Source organism: Nothoprocta perdicaria, unplaced genomic scaffold, assembly GCF_003342845.1.
Source record: "Nothoprocta perdicaria isolate Ctin4 unplaced genomic scaffold, notPer1 scaffold_51, whole genome shotgun sequence".
Lineage (NCBI taxonomy): Eukaryota > Metazoa > Chordata > Aves > Tinamiformes > Tinamidae > Nothoprocta > Nothoprocta perdicaria.
This window is the reverse complement of record NW_020455766.1, coordinates 2,978,330-3,002,489: the sequence shown is the minus strand read 5'-3', so window position 1 is coordinate 3,002,489 and position 24,160 is coordinate 2,978,330. Positions and strand designations below refer to the sequence as shown.

The 24,160-nt window shown below is 43.4% G+C and overlaps 2 protein-coding genes across 3 annotated transcripts in view; one reads left to right on the top strand and one right to left on the bottom strand.

Annotated features, from left to right (window-relative positions):
• The window catches only part of CLIP4 (CAP-Gly domain containing linker protein family member 4), a 49,111-nt gene extending 26,324 nt beyond the window's left edge, over positions 1-22,787 (bottom strand). Inside the window, exons 1-2 of one of the 2 annotated variants that reach the window (XM_026048106.1) lie at positions 22,599-22,787; positions 2,616-2,738 (exon numbers count right to left, since the gene is read on the bottom strand). The gene's annotated coding sequence lies outside the window, so the exon portion shown is untranslated. The remainder of the gene's footprint in view (positions 1-2,615; positions 2,739-22,598) is intronic. The other variant, XM_026048107.1, reaches the window with a different exon arrangement.
• Positions 6,204-14,409, top strand: PCARE (photoreceptor cilium actin regulator). Its single transcript, XM_026048105.1, has 2 exons — positions 6,204-9,901; positions 14,280-14,409. The coding sequence occupies exons 1-2, from the start codon at positions 6,204-6,206 to the stop codon at positions 14,407-14,409; spliced, it is 3,828 nt and encodes a 1,275-aa protein (XP_025903890.1).
• Positions 22,788-24,160: the final 1,373 nt, after the last annotated feature.

The following is a 24,160-nucleotide window of genomic DNA, read 5'->3' as shown; positions in this document are numbered from 1 at the left end:
GCTGCGCCCAAAGCGGGGACACCGCTGTCACTGCAGGAGGGTGAAATCAGCTGGGCCCAAAGCGGGGACTCCGCTGTCACCCCGCTTTGGCACCGGCAAGTGGGACAGACCGAACCCGGGCGCGGGGCTCCGCGAGGGGCAGCCTGGAGCGACCCCGCGGGCCCTTCCAACCCCGGCAGGAACCAGCCGGGCGCTGGGCCCCAGGGCCGCTGCCGCCACCGCGCCGCTGCCGCCGCGCACCTCGCGGCCCTTCCAACAGCCCCAACGGTCGCGCCCAACGGCCGCGCTCGCGCTGCCGGGCAGCACCACCCCGCCCCCACGGCGGCCCGGCACGCGCACTGGGGGCTGGGATCGGGGGGGACAGCGGGGCCGCCGCTGCCGCCCCGCCCCCGGGCGGAGGGGGAGGCGCGGCCGGTACCTGCTCGGTGCGGGGGGGCGCGGGCCGCGCCGCTGCCGGGGCCTGCCGCGCCGCGAGCGCAGGGCCGCCCGCGAGGCCCCGCCCCCCGCCGCCCCCAGCCTGTGAGCCGCCCCGCCCCCCGCGAGCCCCGCCCTAACGGCCGCCTGAGGCGGGGGGGGGGAGCGGCAGGGGGCCCGTTCTGCCCCAAAACGCGTCCGAGCCGCGTTAGTGACTGGCGGTTTGGGGGAAGCTGCTGCGGGCAATGCCGTGCGCTCCCTAAAACATAAGCAGGCCCCTTGAGTACAGGTGACGTGCTGAAGCCTACCCCGCTTCCCACAGCAGAAGATCCCGTTTCACGCAGAGCCGCCGGGAGCCAGCGCAGCATTAACGGGCTGGGCACGCACGGGATTACGGCGCTCAGGTTCCACGGCCTGGGAGCTACCCCTCACCTTACTGTCYTGCACCGGCTGGGCTCAGCCTGCACAGGGACACAGCCACAGCAGCAGCGCCCAGAAGGGCACGTCCGGCCCCCGGGGTCTACGGACRAGAAGGAACAGCCCAAACCCATCAATTGCTGCTAGGTTTAAGCACAAAACCCTCATATCCCAACTTCCCACTTATTTAAGTCAGGGCAGTGAAAGTAGCAACATACACCTAGGCTTTTGAGAGGCTTTATCCAGTGCTTTAAACCTAAGAAGGATCTCAGTCCAAACCCTAAGCAACCCATGCGGAGGCRAGACCCTTTTCATACAGCTTAAGGCCCAGGTTATTCAAGGGRAATTTAGTAAAAGCACAAACAAGTCCTTCTACATTGGACTTAACAGAGGCCATCACTAAGTAAATAGAACTGATACCATTTATCAGGTTGTTGGTGTTTTTCTTGATACTAATTGTGGTAAATAATGAGAATGATGACCAAAAATGACAACGGCTGTAAGAGTGGTAAAAGTCCAGCGCTCTAGTGCACTCAGATGCCAGAGGCTGGGAAAGTGAAAGATGAGGCACATGGAAGTGCAGTTTTGAAAGAAAAAGTGGTACCAAATGACTGCAGAACAGCTAATCTTTCAATTTCTTAAAAGAGCTCTATTTCAGACAAGAGCAAAGTTGTACCTTTAAGCTGAATATAGCAGGCCTGTGTTTTCCTGTATTACTTGAGAAAAAGTGTGGGAAGAAAAGCATAGCTAAAAAAGCAGGATGAAGTGCAASCTTTGCTCTCACAGATGATACCTGGGCTAAGGAAACATATTAGAACAGATACCAAATAGTAGATACGCTTCAGTGAAACACCTGAAATGGAAGTTGTTGGCAAGGCTAGAGGTACCCTAGAGTTTAGGGGAACATCAACATGGGTGAAGTGCAAGTGCAAAGGGAAACAGCTTTGGGCAGAGYTGAATGGAAAGCGTGGGGCTGAGAGGTGTCACTGGTGAACTGCTGGGGAATCATCCTTGAAACAAATCTTGTTTCATATATCCCTTTAATGTTTTTGGCACAAAAGCAAGTGTGCTGATGACACAAAAAATGGAAAGAATTGTCATTAAAAGCGAGTGAGCTAATAAGRTCAGTGTAAGGGCTCATCATTCGGAAATGACTAGTGAGGATGAGAAAGTACAACTATATTCAGATGTGAACACCATTCCCAATGAGAGGCAATCACACAAAAAGCCAACAATCATTAAACAAGTATTCGCGTCCACATGTTCATTGATCCCTAATGCTGCCCCTCTTCAGAGAGAAGTTGTTGARCCAGCACATTCAGAAATGACTAACTTGCATGGTTAAAGAAACAGACAATGTCTTTTAGGGGACTAAAAGAGCACAGCTTGCGTAGTGCAGCAACATGAAGGCTRAGAGAGGCTATGGTTGCCATCTGTCATCAGCCGTGGAGAGGACCGTGTAAACGCAAAGGGAATGTTGAATATGAGGATAAAGCTGAGCATGAATATAGAAGATAAAAGCAGGCACCTAATAAAGCATCTCAGGTTCTAGTACATCCTTCTAGTTGGAACAGTAAAGGCAAAAACCACAAGCATTTCAATTCTAAATGAATCCAGAGACCTAGTGCTGTAGCCACAAGGGATACTAAATACGATTGCTCACCAAGTCCTTGCCCTTCCCAAGTTCCACCCCTTTCTCCATGAAATAAAAATTAACTAAGATAAAATCTTAAAACCTTATGCTGTATACTTTGACAATATCCTTTACAGTTTCTTCTGCTTACCAGGATATGAGTCGAAGCAAAAGTCTGTTCAGTCTGTCCTGTCTGACTCACCAAGCGATGCCAGTGGCAGTACAATTGTTTAGCACCTGGAGAACTGGGATGTTGTGAACAATTGCAGCAGCTCTGAACAAATCASAAGGAAGATGGAGAACAAAGCTCGTGAACAAGTCTTTTTTTTAGGTAAATTATGACATCACTCCTTGTTTTTCCTTGGGGCAGAAATAGTATGTTACTACCACAATTCCCTCATTTTCACTAACAATTTCAGAGGCAATTAAATGATTATGGAAGATGCTGCTATCTCAAGTACAACCACTCTACAGTAGGGATTAGGAGAGCAAGAGGTTTGAAACAGAGTGTGCCTATACCAATTTCAGTGCAGCTTTGGATGGCCTGGAAGAGCACCAGCATGTTCAAAAGATGACACCAGCTCCAGGAACTACCCATGGAGCTGGGTGTGAAATAGGGGAGCTGTGTACCCACCTGCAGCCAGGGCATTTCTCTCCTACAGCAAAGGTTACCTGTCCTCATCACCCGCTCAAGCCCTTCCCAAYCCTTCCATAGCTGGACTTTATGAAGTGCTTGAAATGGAAATTTCTAGCAATTGGAGCTAGACCASAATTTAGAAGTACAACACAAACCAAGTGCAAGCACAAGAAGAAACACTTGATAAAATTCAGTGGAAGGTACTGAGAGGGCTTACTGATGAAGTCCTGGGCAGTCATTGTTGGAACTAATCTTGTTTCATTTTTCCCTTTAATAATTTTACATGCCACCTTTCCTGCCACCTCCAGCATCAGCCAGCACCCTGCCATGTAAATTGTAGATCCTAGCTTTAGCTACATGTAGGCAAATTCCAGCTCCTCCCCATCTGCCACTTTTGGATTCCTGATCCCCAGAGTTCCAACACCTCAAATCGAGCAGTTCCTTGTGATCAGTCCAGCTCCTCYCTCCAGCAGCACAGAGAGTGAAARGAGGAAACACCTGGCAGGACCCACAACAGGACAGCAGCCCCGGGACACTGTGCTCCAATACAGAGAAAGACAAACTGTGTTCCAAGTGGCTGGCTCTGAAAAGCTTAGCAGGCTCCCTGGTTTTAGTTAATTCTTTGAAACAAAATTTAGTTTTGAAATAAATAAAATTTAGTGGTATTCTTACTATTCTGCTATTTTTAGTCTATTTCTACAAGGGAAACAGAACAAAATATAGCAAATAATTCTGCTAATGATTACAGAAAGGAGCGAATCTCTGTCATTTCCCAGAACAGTGTGAGCTCTGCAGGAGAAGCTGAAATAAAAAGCAGCAGTTCATTTAGTTGTTGACATCAAGATAACAGATATAGCCCCCTGGCTATATTCAATTTGCTAATGAAAAAAAGAAAAAAGTTCATTTCAGAGTRGAAGAGCTCTTTAAAGTTGCTTTTCTTTCTCTCACTCTCCATAATCTCTCAGCAAATCAAAACTTGATTTCCCTCAAAACTTACCCACGGATGCACAAATTTTAAGKTTTTAAACAAACTAATGCAACAGTTTATGTTGCATTCCCCTTGGACATCCCCTTGCTTTCACAAATATTTATTATTCTCTTCAGTAAGTTTTATACCTCTGTTTTTTACATAATAGGCATTGTCTTCTCTTGCATTGTACTATCAGGAAATAAAGGCAGCTTCCCCATATTTCATTTTTAAGCACCTCAAACATTCAAATTAACATATCATGCTTAGTAATGAGAATGCAGATGACTAAAACAATTCCAGAAGTATCTGAAAACAGACACAAAGTTTCTGCTCTCTTACAGCAGCTGAAGTTTGGCACAATGTTAATTAGTCATATTGCATATACCAGCAAACTGCAATTAAATGTAGGACAAAATGTGTGCCTTTTTTAAAAAATATTCTATATAACCCAAGATTTCCATAATAAACCCTGTATATTTTTCAGTATAATTTTAATATATGGCATATGGAAAAGAGCTAGGAGGGAAAAAAAGTGTCATCATAGYATTTCAAGGGATAAAGGAAGTAAAGAGAGATCATTCCAAATGCAACAACCCACGTGATTCTAATTATTAAAATTTCTGGTGGAGACAATGGATCTGGAGGAGCTGTTTTCCACAGTAAGGCTGCAAGAATATTTTAATGCATGCAAGTATGCAAGCTACATGAAGAGGTCTTTCAACTCCCTGTGTAAATATAAGAGATGTATTAAGGCTAGTTCTTTGATCTACTCTGTGTTCCCTGACTTATTTGGGATCACTATGATAAAACAGCCACATAAATCAGTCCCATCTTCTCCACCCTATGAGCACGTTAGATGTGTGTCTAAAAGGGAATGCAAGAGAAATGAGGCCACTGTGCATGATGTGTCATGACGGACCATAAAAGTAGCAGAGGCTACTTGCAAGAAGCAGAGCCAGGAAGGAATTACTCATTGCTTTCAATAAATAAATAGTGAGGAATACGTATTAAGAACTATTTATTTGATCCAGAAAAAAAGAAATAGAAAAAGCATACCAAWTTTTAAAAGTGTTTTGGTGATTTATTACAGTGCCTGGACCCAGTAAAATAGGGTGCTTTTGCTCCTCCTGCTGAACAGCAGGACTTTCCGTGCAGGCATTCTGCTAGTTCACTAAGTTATGTGAATGTGTTATAAGCTGGAAAACCTGGRAAAAAAATGGGGGGAATAAGAGGAGATACCCACACCCAATTAGAGAGAGGCAGAGAGAGAAAATTGTTTGGAAGGTACAGAAACAAACAAACAAACAAGCTAGCTTSTCACTCACACCACAAACAAAGGAAAAACACTGAAGACCCCGAAGGCAGAAGTTTAACAGGCATCTCAAATCAATTTGACTCCATGTCTTGTACTCTCCAGTAGATACATATTCTGCCAAGGTCACCTTTCCCTTGGTTAAAGAATATCAGTGGCATGTGCACAATTGTTCAAAGAATCTCCCTTCAAAAAGGTTTCAAAATAGTTCCTTCCTTTGGACCTCTACATTCAGTTGTATGTTATTTCTGTGTAGCACATGACAAAAAAAAAAAAAAANAAAAAAAAAAAAAAAAAAAAAGGAGGGACCATTCACATAGGCACCTAATTCCTTTGCTGCCCAATATCGAACAGGAAAAAAAAAATCTTCCTTTATACATCCAGCATGGATGCTTATACATCCAGCACTGATGCTGACTGGCTGCAGCCTGCTTAACCTAATGAGCTTAAAATCTTACTTGCAGTGGACATCTGTCAAGGCAGAGGTGGGGTACACAAGTCCTCTTAATTCATTAGCTCTAAATCCATCAGAGCTTTCACACTCCTTTTTTGAATCAAAGAAGAAAATCTGAGCGGAAACTGTACAGGGGGATTGTGCACATCATCAAGACCAAATTTTGGGCAGAATGCGTGTGAGATTCTGAGCAAACATCACCAACAGAGAAAAGAACCAGGATTATGAAGAAAACTTGAGAGAAAAAGGCTGGTGTGGAGTTCAGGATGAAACAGTGAGTTTGATTCTTTGCCTTTTTTTTTCCCTCCCGTTCTCCCTGTTCATTTGGACATTTAACCAAAAAATAAAGCTAAAGACAGAGACAAGATGGGCTGCACACCATCTCGCAGTGACTTTGCTAACAGCATTGCAAGAAGTGGACTTAAGGCTTTGAATAAACCCAAAGGAATTTTGCGTGTTGATCCAGGAGACAAGGGAATTCCACTGCTAGTTAAGAGTTCGTCTTGTTATACTATTGATGAGTTTGGCCAGTATGAGATTCAGAGGAAAGACAGCCCAAGAGAAAATGAGGAGCAAGTATCAGATCAAGACAAAAATGATAATTTCCAATCATCTTCCAAGGCTCATTCAGATGCTCAGATTGCCAGGGACAAAAAGAAAATTGACAGGACAGCCACAGATGCTGAAGCAGCTATGTCCGAGCTTATTGAGTCCCAAAAACACGTTACTGAGGATATACACATCAGAAAGCAAAGCTCCTGTGAATCAGAAGCATCAGCCTTTATTTGGGATGACAAGAATGAAAGCAATAGAAAGAAAATCCCAAAGAAAGCAAAAAAGCAAAAAAGCCACAAACTGGCAAAGCAAGGTCGAGCTGGCAAAATTAAAGAAAAGTCCACCTTGCCTCAGTGTGAGGCAGAAGAAAAGGTAGATTTCCCAGAAGTGCTTGTTAAGGCTCATCAGAGTGCTTATGCCTACTTAAATCCCAACCTCTCCAAATATGAAGCTATCCTTCATATGGCCAACCAGGCTACTCAAACCCAGCTCCTCTTGCAGCAGATGGTAAGCTTCCTGGTGCTTCGCTTTGATGAAATCAACCAGCTCTTGGAAGAAATTGCTAATGATGGGGAAAATCTTCTCAAAAACGTGGGTGGGAATCTGGCATGGCCAGCAAAAAAAGATTTGAAGGAGCACCCTGATCTGCTGCAGCAGTTACTGCAGTACACAGTCAACAGAATGCAGCTGCTCAACAGCACGGTGTCTTCCCTCACCTCCGATGCCCTGCAGGAGACATGCAACTACCTGCAGTCTGCTGCGAGCAACCTGGAAGGAAAACTGAAAGCAAAGCAAGGTTTTGATGAGCGCCTGTTACAAACGATAAGTCTGCTCGAAGCCTCTACAGTGGGATCCTCTCCGTCTCACAGCGAGGACAGAACGCTCTATTCTGAGGACAGTGGCATTGGAGCAGACAATGAGTCTATCAAAGACTTCAGTGCTCTCGGTCAGCTTGGAAAACAAGCAAGCTGCGATTCCTGTGCACGTGGCCATCTATTCCAWAAGCACACCAGATCCGTGGGGCACACTCGTGGTGGGACAGCATCACCAAGCACAGCCACCTCCCATGACAGTTGTGCAGTTGAAAGGCATTTTAAGGATATAGTTTACTCATCTGCTCAGAATAGAGAAGTGGTTTCTTCTGCCATGCCCCAACATGCAAGACTGTGCAAAAGCCAGTCTTATAACTCAATTCAGTCTGATTCTACCCAAGAAAGTGAACATTTCAAAATCTGTGAATCCACAGATTTTGCCTCCGATGATGATGAAGGGAGCACCTTGGGGGAGGATGATGACAGCACAAGTTTATCAGAAATGGGGAAGGATATTCTGCCAAGAAGGCCTCTGTCATCACCTGCAGTAACTGATAATACACAGAGGCAATCAAAGAGGACAGAGAATGCAGAGACRGAGGAAATGATCCTTAAGATGAAGTATGCCATCAGTGAAAAAATCAAGTTTGTCCCAGCTAAACCTGGACGTAAGGAGTGGATAGAGGAYGACAGTGGAAAAACAGTCCTAAGAGCAAGGCCCAGCACAGCAACAGGTAGCCAGAAATCCTTAGCGAAACARCTTCGGTCCAGGTCAGAGGAGTCTCTCAGAAGCCAGGCAGAGGATCCAACCCTTCTAGAACTTCAAAGAACTCAGAAAGAGCTCAAYAAGAGACTGGAAATGTTTTACAGAAACAAGGGCACAGACAGCAACCAAGAGCCTTGGAAATCAAGAATAGCACCTTGTTTACAGGATGAGCGTGTTACATCTAGATCCTCTAACAAACTGAAGGCTTGTCTCTCAAAAAATTTCAGCATACTGCCTAGCCAAGATAAAGTTCCTTTATATATGGTTGATCAAAGTCCTGTTAATCATCTGGATGAAAGAAGAGGCAGGAAGCCCTTAGGATCTGCTGTGTCCCCACAGGAATCATCAGGCAGCAAAGACACTGAGCCTCCTAGAACACAAGTCCAGAACAGCACTAGCTGTGCCTCCCGCAAGTCTGTCAAAAAGCTTATTGAAACATTCAGTCCTACAGATGATCTTGTAAAGGTCACACCGCTAAGATCTTTAGGACCAATAAAGTGCGTCAGAAATTTTGGACTTCCAGGTATCCCACCCACCCTTCCCTTTCAGAAAGGCCTGGCACCTTTAAATCTTAAGAATCGTATTTCACCAGTAGAAGATGTAAATCATCAAAACACCGATGCAGGTTCTTCAAACTTTCCCCCTGTACCAGCTACAGAATTAAGCACGAAGGACACAAAGGAGGAGACTGATGAAGACATTGAAAACCTGCCACCACCACCTCCTGAAATGTTAATGAACACTTCTTTTGGCCTATCTGAGTCTGAAGAAACTGCCAGAATAGATGGAAACTCTTCAGAAAATGTCAAGAAACCCAGCAAAACAGAACTTCACRCTACCAGGAAAGCACACATTTCCCCCAAAATCAAAGCTTCTCTCCAGTCCATTGACTTATTACCAAGTAAAAATATCAACAGTCCCAACGCAATTGCTAATAAAGTTGCCAGGAATACTGGAGTGGATGAGAAATTTCGGAAATATTCCCTGGAGCTCAATCCTACCAATGTGCACATCCCTAGCCAGGAAGAGATCCTGGCAACTCAAAGAAAGGAGGCTGCAGATTTATATAAGCAAACCCATAAAATTATTCCTCTTCAAGATCCCAGCGATGGTTCAAAAACACGTGGTAATATCTCAGAGAGCAAAGAGCCGAGTTCACTTGCGACCTCAGCCCCGTGCCAGAAGCATGGATCCCCCGATGCACTGAGGAAGCACGAGAGAGGGTCAGCTTTCATCAGGAGAGTCTCCCCAACGAGGACTCCTTCTCCGCCAGCGGAGAGGCGGCTCTTCAGCCCACCTGCCCCTCACAGAAACKCTCCACAGGCATTTGGCAGCTCCCAGCCAGGCTCCCCCACCATGCCGAGGAATCCCAGCCCCACCGGCAGCCTCCGGGTGCCCAGCCCTCCRGCACAGAAGCAGCTCTCCTCTCCGCCGGCCCCACGGAAAGCGTTCAGCCCACCCGTGGGGCGCCAGCCCAGCCCCATGGCTCCACACAAGCTGCTGGGGTCCCCAGGTGGCCGCAGAGATGYGAGCCCACCTCCGTTCCTAGTCACTCCTTCCCCACCAACCTCGCCATCTCGGACCCGTAAGGGACTCAAAGCCGCGCTGGATACCGGCGACGAGCAGCCACCCTTCCCCTCAAGGAGAGGGAGCAACATCCGTTCAATATTCTGCCCTGCGACTTCCTCCCTGTTTGAAGCCAGGCCTCCAGCGCCTCTTGGCAAGCCCACGGCAGAGGTGCCGGGCCAGCCAGAAGCGGCCCCGTTTCCCCAGCGGAGCGGGGTGCTCCCCAGGGCCAGGAAGCTGTCCCAGAGCGCTGCCAACCCGCAGCCCTTCGTCAGGAGGAGTTTCTCCGACCGCCGCCCAGGGGTGCAGTTCCGTGTTCCTGCTCCAGTGTCAGCCGGCAGCGAGCCCGCGCTCAGCCRGGCAAGGTAAGAGGTGCTTCCACCTCGCGCCGAGAGAGAAGGAAGGGAGAGAGCACCGTGCAAAGGAAGAGATATAGCACTGTGCTGGCTTTCTGCATGAATTCCAATGGGAATTCATTGTAGTTAAGATATTCCCAGAAAAGGGGCCCTGTTTACGTGCAGGGCAGGTGTCCAGGCAAAGACACCTGTACATTACCGTGTCCAAGGTTTCAGATTTGCCAGAACAAAGGGAAAACTCTGCTATCCACGGCTTGTTCAAGCCTTGTGCTCTCTGCTGTGACAGGCGCTCCAGGGAGGATTCAGTGCTGCCTTCATGGCAGGCAGCTCCCCAGCCTGCCCGGGGGACAGACAGCTGTGCTCGACTCCCGTAAGCTGTGAAATAACCTTCAGAACATCAGCATCTTTAAGCAACCATGGAAAGGTATAGGATTGAACTGAGAGAAAGGGGATCATTCTTAACATCAGCCTCAAAGCCAGTAAGAGGTCAGCTGAATTCCGCACCAAAATATTTTAAGCAGCCAGCAAGAACGACTGACAGGTAATGTGTAGAGAAGGATCTCTGTGGACGTAATTACAGCCTGAAGCTTTGAGCTTGTCATGTAGCCGTTCAGATCKGGGCCTTGCTTTCAAATCTGATGGGTCTGCCACCCAAGCCCAGTTTTCAAAGCAGAAAAATCTTCCATGGCCACCAGAGAGCCATTGCACCAAGAAAATGATAATAATAATTTTAAAAAGAATAAGCATGAGCATGCAGATTCCATGTGCCTAGCAATCAGTGACCATTTTTGAGGAAAAAAAAAAACCACAAAAACAACCATGAGGTGAAAATGACTACTTGAATATTCAGTGTAATGGCCTGCAAGCACCAAGTGTTGTTATTCTAGTTTCTCACAATCTTAGTACATTTAAGTTCATTAAGCTTTAAGCTACACAAGAGGATTAAGACTCTGCTCATGTAACCTTTCCTCACATGAGGAGTATTTTTACTCTTCCCTGCAGAACAGCTGAAATCACGAGGGGTGCAGATGAGTAAGGGGTTGCAAGACCCACACTAATGGGAAAACAACATTGCATTTGTAAACACACAAACGCACAATGCATTGTGAGTGGATAAATGAAACTATCTACTAAAATCAGACGTCTAGGCTTTCCTCTCCCAAAAGGAAAATAAAGAAACAAGTTTCTCACACTTATAATTAAGGAACATGATGGACAAAGCATGAAGAAGCCACTGGGAAACACTAGCAGTTTTGCCTTCTGAGATGTAGTATTGCATTATACTTCAACACTCAAAGATTCCCTGAAAAAAATCCACACTATTGCAGGGCTTTTCTGTTCTTGTTTTTTACTGTGTGGATTCAGCTGCAGCTACTCCAGGGCCCACAAGCAGAAATAAACGTCTTCAAAAGAGGTCTTATATCAAACCTTGCAAGACAAAAAGAATGGCAGTTTTATGGATCARTTTTAAAGAGTTTATTATAAATTGTTAGTTAATTCATGCTTCAATGGTGTGTATTATCTGTGTATTGTAGTCTGTCACAGCATGCGGATTAACATAAAAAAATTGTAAATAGTCTTCCATGGAAAAATAGATAAGTGTTATAAAATACATAAGTTATCATTGTTTTGGAATAATGACAAGAGCCAAATTCATCTTACCATTTATGCAAATGACCATCTAAAGTAGTCCTACTGAATTAGTCCAAAATAATATTGGCAAAAGCAAATGAGAATTTCGTTCCATTAATTACCACATGCATGGCATTAAGGTACTGTTATTTCTTTTCTTAAATTTAAAATAAGCTTTTACAAATCTTGCTTTGAATATCCTAAGATAAACATCACTGCAAGCCAGCTGAGAGGCAGAGATGTGCTGTTTTAGGGGCCTGCAAGTTGCAGAAACTCGGAGAGCCCCTGTCCTCACTGCTGCCCCTCTCCTGCTGACAGCAGCCTGGCTGCCACAGCTGTGAGCTCCTAGAACATACACATTGTCCCCAGCTTCTCCTTTTCTTCATCCCTTCCCTGCTCATCCTCTCTACCAGCATAACAATGCCTCCCCAACGAGTGCTATAACCATCTCCCTGTATACATATATACACACACATGTTCCTACCTTCCCTTAGGCAAGAAACCCCTCAGGGACCTGCTCAAACTTCTTTCCAGCTGCTTTACACAGAGGAACTTCTCTTGAAACACGTGCAATTTCCCCTGATTCTAACTACCAGATGGGGAAAGCCAAGAACAGAGAGAAAGAGAGACCCTCCATCACTCATATGTGCATCCTTGTCCAGTGGGCTTCTCCACATCCAGAAACATCCCCTTCCTCCGTACATCTCTACCTGCTCCCTCAAGAGGTACCACTCTAGGAAGAGGAAACAAAATCTGGATCATTTAACGAAGGCCTTGGAAATAATTGTTCACATATTATCCATATTGATGGATAGCCAATACTTCCACATCCCAGAATCTTAAAACAGCCACTGATTGCTATTTTTTCCTGAAACAGAAGTCTGATATTTTCTCCGAAGTAGTACATTGGCCTGGCACACCAGACATATTATATGCTGTATGAGTAAAAGATACTTTCAGATCTGAAAAAGGTAGGAAATTAGGAAAAAAAATTCATTATTAATGATTTCAGGAATTGATCACAATGTTGGAGGGAGGGGATCAAGAGCAAACCTCTGATAATATGTTTTATAAGTAAAAGAGTTTGAGAATCACAGATTTAGCCAGTCTCTCAAGTGCTTCTGCATATTCTGAGGTACGTCCCTCCACCTATGCATGCACATTTAAAATACCCATTTGCTGGGAAGATTTAGCAGATTGCTAAAGATTATCTGCCAGGAGCCGGTACAAGCAACATGTTCCAGCGATCCCTCAGGGAGCTGAGTCCGCTCTCCCACCCACCCCGTTTTAGCAGCAGCACCAAGAGAGAAGGCTCCTTCCCTCTCACGCTGCTAGCCAGCATTGCCAGCACTAAATGTCAGTGCTATATGTAGATCTGCAGGTTCTCCTGCTCTCTCACCATTCCCCTACAGGGGAGGAAATGCTCCTTTCCCAAGTATATCTCCTTCCTGTGCAATTCTCCAAGAAATATCAAGACTTAAAATACCGTGAGCACTACCTGGAGCTGGTTCTAGAGCTTTTGTATTAGTCTTAGAGTATTTGGAACAAGACTTTCAAGTTAAGGTTTCAGCTCCCAAGCTGTCATAATTGATATTTTGAGCAGCTTTGCTGGTTTATAAGCTTGGTCATTTGATGACAATCAACAGTTATTGGTATATTATCAAGGCATAAAATGTACAATTGCTCTGCTCACAGAAATCCTTTTAATCTGTAATAGGATTTCTGTGTATGCAATTAAACAAACTATTATTTCAGTGATGCTGCTGATCTCCCAAGAGGTATAGCAGAGATAAAAGATTAAATGCTACCCAGTTATTGTTCAAGATGAGGAGCTGGAGGGGTACAAAGGGATTGGGCTCAGTGAGTCGGGTGCAAAGCAAACAGTGTGAGTGAGACCTTCTGCATTTGGAAGTAGTTGAATCTGGGTCAGAGTTTTACAACTGGTCACATTTCTCTTCATCCAGCAATTCAGGCCATTAAGGCGCCGGCAGTTAAAATATGAGTGTAACAGCTTGTTCACAGTCAAAAGCTAATTCAGTTTAAGGCAGTTTATGTACTAAAAATACAAAAATGATTCCCAAATAACTCTGAAATAGCTCCTCTTGTTTAGCTTAAATCACTTTTATTGCTTCATATCACCCGTAGAGTTGAATAGCTTTTCCACCATAACCAGTCTCAATTTCTTAAAAGTGTCACTAAACCCTAAAACTCTAGAGATGTCATTTAGGTCCCTGTACCCCTAGAGAACACCTGTGTGGCCTCAAGAATATCATTTACCCYTTCTGTGTTTCATCTCTCCTGTCTGCAAGATGACAGGGTTGTATCACCAGAATAAGTACTCCGTGCATATTCAAACACTACAGAAGCAGGCTGAGGAGGGGGAAATAAATAAAAAAATTAACAATAAAATAAACATAATGGAGGTAAGATCTTTCTTCCAGGGGAATTTGGATTTGAAACAAGACTTTTATTAGGCCCTTATCCACAGGTTAACTTGAATTCATGCAGATTCTCTGCTAAGCATTCAAAATATTTACTTTTCAAGAGAGTTGYGGGAGGGGACATGATAATGCATGTAGCATCACATCTGGAGACTAAAATACGCATCATGTATAATCACATACATARGAGGAGACAGGGAATTACACAGTACTCTGCAGCATTTGTGGTAAATGGGTTAACATGATCTAATCAGCATTGTTTTTAAAAGTCGTACTTCATTAGCCTCTTAACTTAAGCATCTTTCTTTCCACAGCTTGGAGGAGAGCCCCAGGAAGGGAAGTGACTCCTGGAGCAGCCCTTGCACCTCCGAAATCAGAGAGTCCAGCAGGTCAGCTTCTCACCCCGACCTCTACGTYGTGGGCCAGCGGCTGCAGAGGGAGTGACACCAGAAGCACCTCAGAGGACAGAAAGTGCAGGCRAGACTGGGACCCGGGAGCGGTGAAACAGCCTTCCTCAGGGCTCCAAATCCCTGCCTCACACTTTACCAAAAGGAAATAGCACAGCTCCGTTACATCTAGAAACCCAAACCGATCCCAAATATCCCAGGCTATATCAGCAAGTTTTAGCCAATTGCTTTTCCTTTTGATCGGGTTCTGTGATTTAACACCAAAATTCATGTTTAGCAAAAGAAATTCTTAGCAATTTGGCAGGTCTGAAGCAGATGATTCTACAAAGCCAAGGCTTGTAGCCAAATCCTTTATTTTGCTATTTAGCTAAAGGAGCTGTAAACTTTCAGAAATTATCTCTATTTAACATACTATTTATTGATGAGGCATTGCCATTTCTGATAAGCAAAAAGTAGTTGTTGGGATATTTCCCAGGGCTGGTAAAATCCTGGACTCATTGGATTCTGCCACTAAAATATCAATAGCTCCAGCAAAGGTGTTACAAGAGCTATTTTTGAACATGCAGATAGAGAATAAGATGAAACATAAGTTAAAAAGAAACCTTTCTTTTACAGGAGTAAAATAATGATATTATTCTCCCAAAAAGACTTTGATCTTCTAAAGCACTTTTGACTATCACGTAATCTCATCACTCCCTAATTCTCAGGGTACAAGGCTTAATCCTGATTAGAGTAGTTCTGTAATAGCCCAATCAAACCATGTTATAAATACTAAGGCACCTAAGGACATGTTATGTTTTGTTTTAGGTTTTTTTAGAAGAAGAAAATGAAAAAAAAAACAGAATGCTGGCATAGAAGAAAATCCTGTTCTCCCAGAAACAGGTTTATATTCCTGTTTAAGCAGTTTAAGGAGATTGTAATTTCACTGAATAGTCCAGACAGATCATTGTTTAAAAATAAATAAAAAGAACAAGTTATTTACAATTAGCTGATCCTAGGCTGTTACAGCACCTGCTAAAATATGGTTTCATAATTTATTGGATCTTTCTCAAAGCACTAGTTTATCATCAGAATTAAGATATTTAACACTAGACATGTTTTCATAAAAGAACTTTTGTACTGAACAAGATCCAGAAAGAGCCACATGTAATCCTGTTTGCTAAGATTTTTTTTGTTGTTGTTCTTTTTGTAGATTAGTGTAGTACCTGAACACTTCACACTAAATTTTAAGCCTTCCTTCTTGCTGTCACATGGAAGGGAAATAGGGTTGTCTTAAACTGTACAAGAGACACCCTTGATACTGAACTATAAGTCTTAATCTACTGCCTTAATCACAACCATCCTTCAATAAACTCAGTGCCATTTTCTGTCACAGAAACAGAAAAACCTTAATCATGATATTTAAGGAGGTATTGAATGTAAGGAAGTAACATGTGGAAAACAGGTGCTTTGGATCAGCAGGGCTTGTAAGCCTGAGGTGACAACAGAGCTAGTGCACTGCTAGGATATCTCATCACACCCACATTCAATTCATGGAGATAGATGTGCCACTCCCTATCCGACTGGGAAATCAGCAGGGAAATACAGCAGAAATCATCAGCAGGACAGACTGCAGGACGTTTTCCTCCCCTCCCCTCTCTCCCTTAGTATTGTAAGCTTTCTTGCACCATAAAATTATCAATATATTCTGCATGTGTTTGGRGTTTGTTATCCCCAACATCAGTCTTCTCTGGTGCAAGAGCAACACATGGAGCAATTCTTCACTGTGACAACCAACCTGGAAGTTTCATTATACACGTGCTGGCTGGCCATGAAGGCACCATCTTTCCCTGGAAACCAGGCTCCCTTGAAGACACAGCACACGCAGACGGCAGGGCACACAGTGTCCCTCCCAACATTCACTAAGGCTATCATGTCCAGAAGCTCCCTGGCAAACGTGTTTCCACACAAACCCAGCAGGTTCTGAAGGTTATGGCAAACTTGCCGTAAGGACGTTGATGAGAACTAAGCAATATATTCAAGAAACGGATCTTCTCCAGGAGTGATTCACAGACTTGCAGCACAGACTTACAACTGCATGTAGGTGACTCTTCAGTGCAGTAAATATACAGGGCTCCTGCCAACAAGGTGTTTGTCTTCAATGTCTATTGCAAACAAGAGGTTAAGAGTAACATAATATGTAGCCCAAGGAAATAATAGCTTGCGTGTCTTCTTTCTTTTTCTTTTTTTTCCCCTTGTGGATTACACTTGCATTTTTTTCTATGAATTCAACATTTCTGGAATCTGTTTTGTAAGCTGATCTTCAACTTGAATATTTATTTTTTACTGATGTAAATAAAGAGTTTTTATATGTAAGATTTGAATATAATCTGTCTTTCTTGCTGTACACAATTGGCTTAAACATTTAGCCCAGTGTTCTTTTGCTGATTCCTTAGTGCACCACACCCCTGTGCTATTACAAGGATATTTGTTTCCTTCCTCTCCCACCCCTATCCCCACCTGGTCTTGTTTTGTGTTTAGGAGGAAATGCCTCTACATCGTTCCTTTATGCTGCACTTCCATTAAGCAAATTGTCCCTTTTGGGCTGCAAGATCCAAAGCAGACACTGACGAATCAGGTCACCAGTGCTGCAGGTGCTCCCACCTACCAATCTAAGCATGAACTCTCTGACAATTTTGTACTCTGCTCAGCAGGTGTTCTAGATACAACTGGGGTACAAAGAGTTAAATTCAGAGCACAGTCAGTGCAACAGAAGGGACAAGTTTGCAGCAAAGCGGTATCAGTTTTACAGCCAAGATTTCAAAGCTGTGAAAATAGCAGCTAACAGCACCATGTGGTACTTGATCTGTAGCCCTCCAACAAGCTGGCAGCGGGCCCTGCTTCCAGTGAAGATGATCAAATCTTAAACCTTTAAGGGTCCTGGTGTTTCACACTCTCAGCATCTAAAGATGAAAACACTGCACACTCCACTTACTTCATTTGACTTCAAGAACTATCCCAGATACCATCAATACAATTGAGAATACAACCAAGTTATCAATAAAACCACAGAGTGACAATGTTTGCACTTCTACACCTCTTAACATCAAGAGCATTTCGGAATTATTTAGGAAGTCTATAATTAAGATGAATTTCCTTACAAGTTATCCCTCTGCTACAGAGGGCAAAGAAAACACAGTTAGAGGTAAAAAAGCCTGTTTCTTGTGCCTCGTCATTTAGGAACTGCTGATATTTCCTGGAGAGAAATCTTTTTAGATTAACAAGCCATTAATCCACATCAAATACTCTCCATGCCACCATGATTGCAGGTAGGAAGTTCAAACTGAGATTTTGATTTTGCTGTGCAAGATACTGATATTTTCATAGTGATTGCAGCAAGGTTTAGGGGTTAATTTCCATGTTATCCTCAGGTAATTGTAAAGGTTAACTACATAGATCCAGAACTGCATTCCGGATTATCTGAAAACATGGAGCAAAGAATCCAACTTGCATGTCTTGCCCACTGACATTTTGGATTAATGAAGCAGTAATGCCAAAAAAGCCATGCAACTTTAGCCAGCGAGTGGACAACAGGACTAGGAGATCAAAACATAGGACAAGAGTTGTCCCTTCCATTTCTGCTCATCTCACATATGCCCACCTTGCATCTAGCCTGTTTCACCACTGAAAATACTGAAGTGGCTGCAGTCTTCACCACTCAATTTCTCTAGATTTTACCAGGGTTCTGAATTTCAAAATCTTTCTTCTCACTTCTCCTCCTTTCTTATTCTTTTCCTGTACTAATATACAACTCTGTGATGCAAAAGCCTTATGAGAACTTCTGGAGATAGACTATATAAAATACACCCTTTATCAAGGTTATTTGAAAGGAGAAAGGCGTGATACGCCTGTCTGCCTCCATATGAATCCCCGCTGCTTTATTAAAATTTTCCTTCAGGCATAGATGAATTGATTATGTAGCAATTAAATTGAAACTAAAAACTTCCAGTATTATAGACACTGCCCTTCATTTATTATTACTCCTATTGAACATCTGGGTCTTGAGAATACAAATGAACCTAAGCTGAATCCTAAGGATGCTAACAGATCCCTGCCCCTCCCCAAGCAGGAACTATAAAGCTTTGAACAGAATTTTCCAGACTTTTCACCAGAGATAAGGGTCAAGGCTGAGACCTCTGCAGAGCTAAAATCTAAACCTACAAACTCATTAGCTACACAGCTTTTAAATTCCAGACTAAGAAGTTAATTTAACAGAGCAACTTTCAACTTGCAGCCTTACTCCCTGTTAAACCAGATTATCAGTCTAATATCTAATATGCCCAAAATTAAAATCTGCCAGTTCAGTAAAACAAAAACAAAAACCAACTTTTCCTCTACTTTGAAAGTTTTTCTCTCTCTACTTGAAAAATTTGGATAATAATGACAGAGGGAAATAAGTCTTTGGGGATTTTTTTAATTTTGTGATTTTTATCAATTCCCTGATGCTTTTGCAGATTCTTTCCTTTTTACATTTTGGAGAAAATATATACATTCATATATATACACACATACATGCATGAATCATCATAACAGTCCCGGCATGCAAGTAGGTTTCCATATCACAGTTTATCACCAGGAACAGAAGTCAGCAGGGATGTCCTTACTATCACATAGCGACCTGTAAATGAGCAGCTAGGAAGACTCAAGAATCCTGGCAGGTAGTGACTAACTGTGAGCGTCAGGCAATTTCTTATCACAACAGTTCCCTTCCCAAATTAATAGCTGCCGGTAACAGAGAATCTCTAAGATGCATCTTAAAGAAATAATGTAGAAATTATCAGAGACGATTACAAAAAAAACAGGATATTTTTCACACTGAAGAACTCATTGCTAAGAAACTAGTCATCCTGAAAACAGACAAGAGCAAAAGAGCACGTATTGTATCCTCTGAGCTCTGCTGCCCATCCGAACAAGTCAAAATTTCCCATTTCTAGTCCCACAACCCTCCCTTAAGAGAACCCTTGGCAGTCAGATAGCTAGGCTGAGCTTTTCTGCAAAAGCACAGAGTGCAAAGAACAGAGTAGGCATCTAAATGCTCCAGGTTCCCTTGGCCAAGCAGTGGCCCTGCAGTCTCTTTACTTCCACCGTAGAGTAAAAAGTTTAAAGCAAAAATACTTTAGCACACTATTTAGTTAAAAGCCTTTAGAGCCATAAGGAGGGCTGAATGGCANAAAAAAAAAAAAAAAAAAAAAAAAAAAAGTCAATGAGGACTCAGGCACATCCAGCTATCTCAAGATTTCTTTTTCCTTCAAAATCTACATAAAACTGATCCAGGACCCAAACTATATCTAAACTTAGTCTTGCAAACCAAAGCTTACCAGCCTCCAGAGGCATCATCAGGAGGACAATCCTGATCACTAGTGCATGTTTGTAGAATAAGAAATGCTTCTGGCATGAAAAAGCAATGACTTCAAGGAAAAATGCTTCTACTATTGGATGTACAGTAAACAGAGAATATTTTGGGGAGGTGGAGGTTGTTGTCTTTTTTGTTTTGTTTTTAACAGGCYGGTCATTTCCATGATTTTCTCCAAGAAAAGCCCTGCAATACCTGAAAAACTGCCATATAGGTTCACAGGCTGAAACAGCTTTCATTCTTCCCAAAAACATGCTGCCCTTCCTGGACTTTATGCAGMGACCAGAATTAGATCCATAGCTGAACAAGTATATACAGCCACATAAAAGAGATATTTTTTTCTTCAAAAAGCCTACCTCACACATCACATATTTCTTCTATAACATCAGAAACTTGCAACCATGCAGACTTTGCTGTCAAAACATTATGGTTTGCACTTGTCTGTGAAGTGTTTTTCCCCAAGGCAGAAAATAATAGCAGCTTCAAATTAAAACCTAAGTAAAGATTGAAAGTAAACTAAGGACTCAGATGACTATGAGTTTTTATTTTTAATAAAAATGCAGGGTTGTCAACGTGCACACAACTCCATTAACAGTCTGAGCCAAACCCCAAAGCAGTTGTTCGCACAGAGATTTGTTACACTGGGAGCACTGGCCCATGTCAATAAACCCTTACATAGCTCTAGGCTGATCAYTCACTCAGCCTCTGGATATAAATAGATGCGAGAAACCCTCCTCACCTGTTGCTGGCCTCACAGTCAACTTTCCGTCATCCAAATATGTCACAAATAACAATATCTGAGGGCTGTTCCAGACTTGATTTACATATATATACACACACACATTTTGAAAAAGTGTGCATTTTTTCCTGTTACATATAATGCTGAGATAGACAGCTATAAGCCAGAAATTACTGAGATTACAAATGTGTAAAGCCTTAGGATTCAGGCCAAATTTTCTTTTTTCAGATCTACTGTGAATACAGTATATGTAGTTAGAAAACTTTGTATTGTACAGAAGCTTTCAGGTACACAATGTTTCAGACACATAAAAAGTGACACCGCCATAATCCAAAATAACGAAGAGCAGTAGATGACATAAGTAAGTCTTAGCAAAAGAAGTACAAAAGGAGAACAGGTGGCTGTGAGGCAAGGATATGGGAGAGCAAAATTATTAACCTTCATGGAACTGCACCAATTAAGGTATTGGTCAAGCAACTATAGGAGAAAGAGCAATCTCTATATTAAACAACAACAAAAAAACTTGCTAATATAATACTACTATTACTACAATGGTCAAAGCAGTAGAGACCCTAATATTAGCACAGTTATATCCGTATAAAATCCGTCTTATTAGCATAGACAATTTCCTTTCTGCATTGAATTAACTCAAAGCACTTGCACTGACAATGCATCACCACCACACACTTTTACAGCTTAAAATATTACATATTCTGACAGTATAAACATAGAAGAATAAGGGTGTAGATAAGTGTGTCTCTGGCGGAAGCATGTGTATAGATGTGTGTGCAAGGGGACCCAGCCGAAGGGAGAAACAAACCCCAACAACCTGCAGCTTTCACCCCGGCTCCAACGTGGGCAGAATTTTTACTTTCTGGTCTCAAAAGCAGTGGTGCCAAAACGCGCTAATCAGCTGTGACAGTACAGCCTTCACTTGTCCAGGGCACAGCAATTAGCATGGAGCTCTGCAAGCTCCCTCACTGCTGCCAACTGCACTCAGACACCATAATGGAGTTTCAAGGRCAGGTTGGGAGGTTGTTTGCCAAACACTGTTACTGTTTTTCACCTAAAGATACCAAAGCAGAGTTACAGGCTTTAAGGTTCAGGTCAACTCTAATTTTAGCCAGAGTAGTTTTCTCACCTCTGCTGATATCAAAGGCTCTATCATGTATCAGGATTCAGTGGCAGCTGTCAGGGATTTGGTAGGAATGCCACCACATTGGCTCCCATCACAGGGTGGCTGAGGGTAGAAGGGCCCCTGCATCGTGATTTTACAGCRGTGAAGTAGCCACCTCAGTGCAGCCTTTCTCCCTCCTTTGAAGGGGAAGGACTTTCACATCTGGTTCCCCAGCCTACATACAACCTTGGCACAGAACAAGTTCTATCAAAATAACCTTTTTTACYGGTCTGTGACCCATTCCCATCTGTGCAAAAGCCATTTTCTTCAGGTGGATTCACTACATCTTTGCTCTTCTCRTCAACATCATCAAGGGGCAGCATGGATATTATTTACAGCACGAGCCTTCAACCTCAACATCAGCACTCAGAGAACATCCCCATTTCTCATACTCTGCTGTGCTCATACCCCACCAAGACAACTACAGGTCACTTATGGCTACTACCTGCTGCCCCAGAGACCCTCAGCCTCCACTCCACAGATCCACCCCCGTAAGTCCTCCACATCACATGCAGATGCTTTACTTTCCCCATTTCTTTTGTATGGACTAACTTCCTTTACCACCCCTCAGTAGCATTCTTTCTAGTACCTTCATCTACTCATCTTTGGTTTTCCTCATTTCCTCACCCATACTCCCCTGCCACCGTCTCCACTTGCCTTTCTCTTTTCTTTACTTTTCTGTACCCAAAGGTCATCTCTTTGGCAATGGCAGGACACTGCTGTGGTGGGCAAGGGGGTTACATTCCCTCAAGGAGCTCAGAGCATTGGAGCCCAGCTAGCACATTTGCACAGCATAAGCATTCTGGATCACGGGTGAACCGTGCCACCACACACATTCTGTCTACGAGGAAAAGAAAATGCCTGCTTGAGRAAATTAGAAATTTCCCCCTCCCTGCCCTCTATCACAAGATTTCTTACCTCCAGCATGCAGAACGAGACGGTCTGTCACACCCAGCGTCTTTCTTGAGGGTCTGGCAGGATGCACTGCAGAGTCTACATGTGTAGGATATTATCTTACACTTGTTCCACTGCACTAACTTCTCCTGGGGATTAACAGCTATGTTGTACTTTAAAAGTAGTAATCAAATGAACTAAATTGGCCTTACAAGTGTAGGGTTTTTTTTTTTTTTTTTTTCTGGTGGGACTCCTAGAATAAAGTGCTAATAAAAATAATTTAGAAAAAGAAAATACTGATATTTATTCCAGAGCTGGAAAAAGACCCAGCAGTGCTCTATTACTTCTTTCTTCCAAGAACCTTATAGCATCTTAATAGCTTATTGCTCCCACCTGGGCAAGGAGCTGGCCGGAGCGCTCACCTGAGCTGAATTAACCCCTGCCCCATTAGAGTCCTGGATACTCCCTCTCATTGAAGGCAGAGCCACTGTGTCAGCTGAATTTGATCCTCCTGTGGTAGGAGCCTCCTCCTCATGGGGAAACTCTCTCAGCTGGGAGAGACAGAGGGGAAAAAAAAAACCACACACACACAGGCAAAAAATAGGTACTGGCAGGCAACGCTTTATTTGCACCGACTATGCGGAGCAACATACATGAAAGCAGCACTCCAGGCAAAGAAAAACCAGTTACACGGGTTACCTTTTAAACCTAGAAGTGCTACAACTAAATACACAGAAACAGGTTCTGGGAGGCAGCTCTTAACATGCACAAAAGCCTCTTCGTCCTCTGTGTTCCCAAGGGCTGGAGCCAGCCAAGGAGGAAGCTAAACTGAAGACATTCTTTAAGACATGACCCTATATGCAATGATAATATCTGGCAAGTTGGAGTCCCATGTTAGTTTTAGATGTACAAAATAAATAGAGCAAATAAGAGCCCTAAGAAACCCTTGGGCTAGGCAGATCTCCCAGCCTCCCAGCTTCTTATCAGGACCCATATCTGCCAACAGTCTGTGCTGCTCCTCCTGGCTCTGTTGTGTGGGTCCAGCCCGCCTCATGCCTTTGRTTCCTGCTCCTTCTCACCCACTTGCACGGAGTGGTGAAGGACTGATGCGTCCCTGCCTCTCCCCTTCTCCTGAATCCCACTTGCAGAAGAACATCTTTTGGTCCACACATAAAGCAAACTGCTTGTTTTTCCCATGACAGAAATAAAAAAAAAAAAAAGAGAAAATATATATATTAAAAAATATCACCTTGGCTCGCAGTCGCCTTCTCCCCAGCACCTGTATGATGCCTTACAGGATCCTTGCAGAGGCACCCAGGACTGTGGGGCAAACGGTGCTAGTGGTGCTTCCCACTGACCCGCTTCCCCACGCCACAGCCCCAGTGCTCCCAGGACCCAGCTCCCACTCCCTCAGTATATACATGTATACACATACCCTTCTCTTTCTCCTTAAGAATATATATATAAATATATTTAACTTATTTTTTATTATTATTTCAATTACAAATGGCATTAACACAACTTTTCCTCTCAGTGCCTATTCAAGCTTCTTGGGAGACGTTGATCTCAAAAATTAAAACATTTTA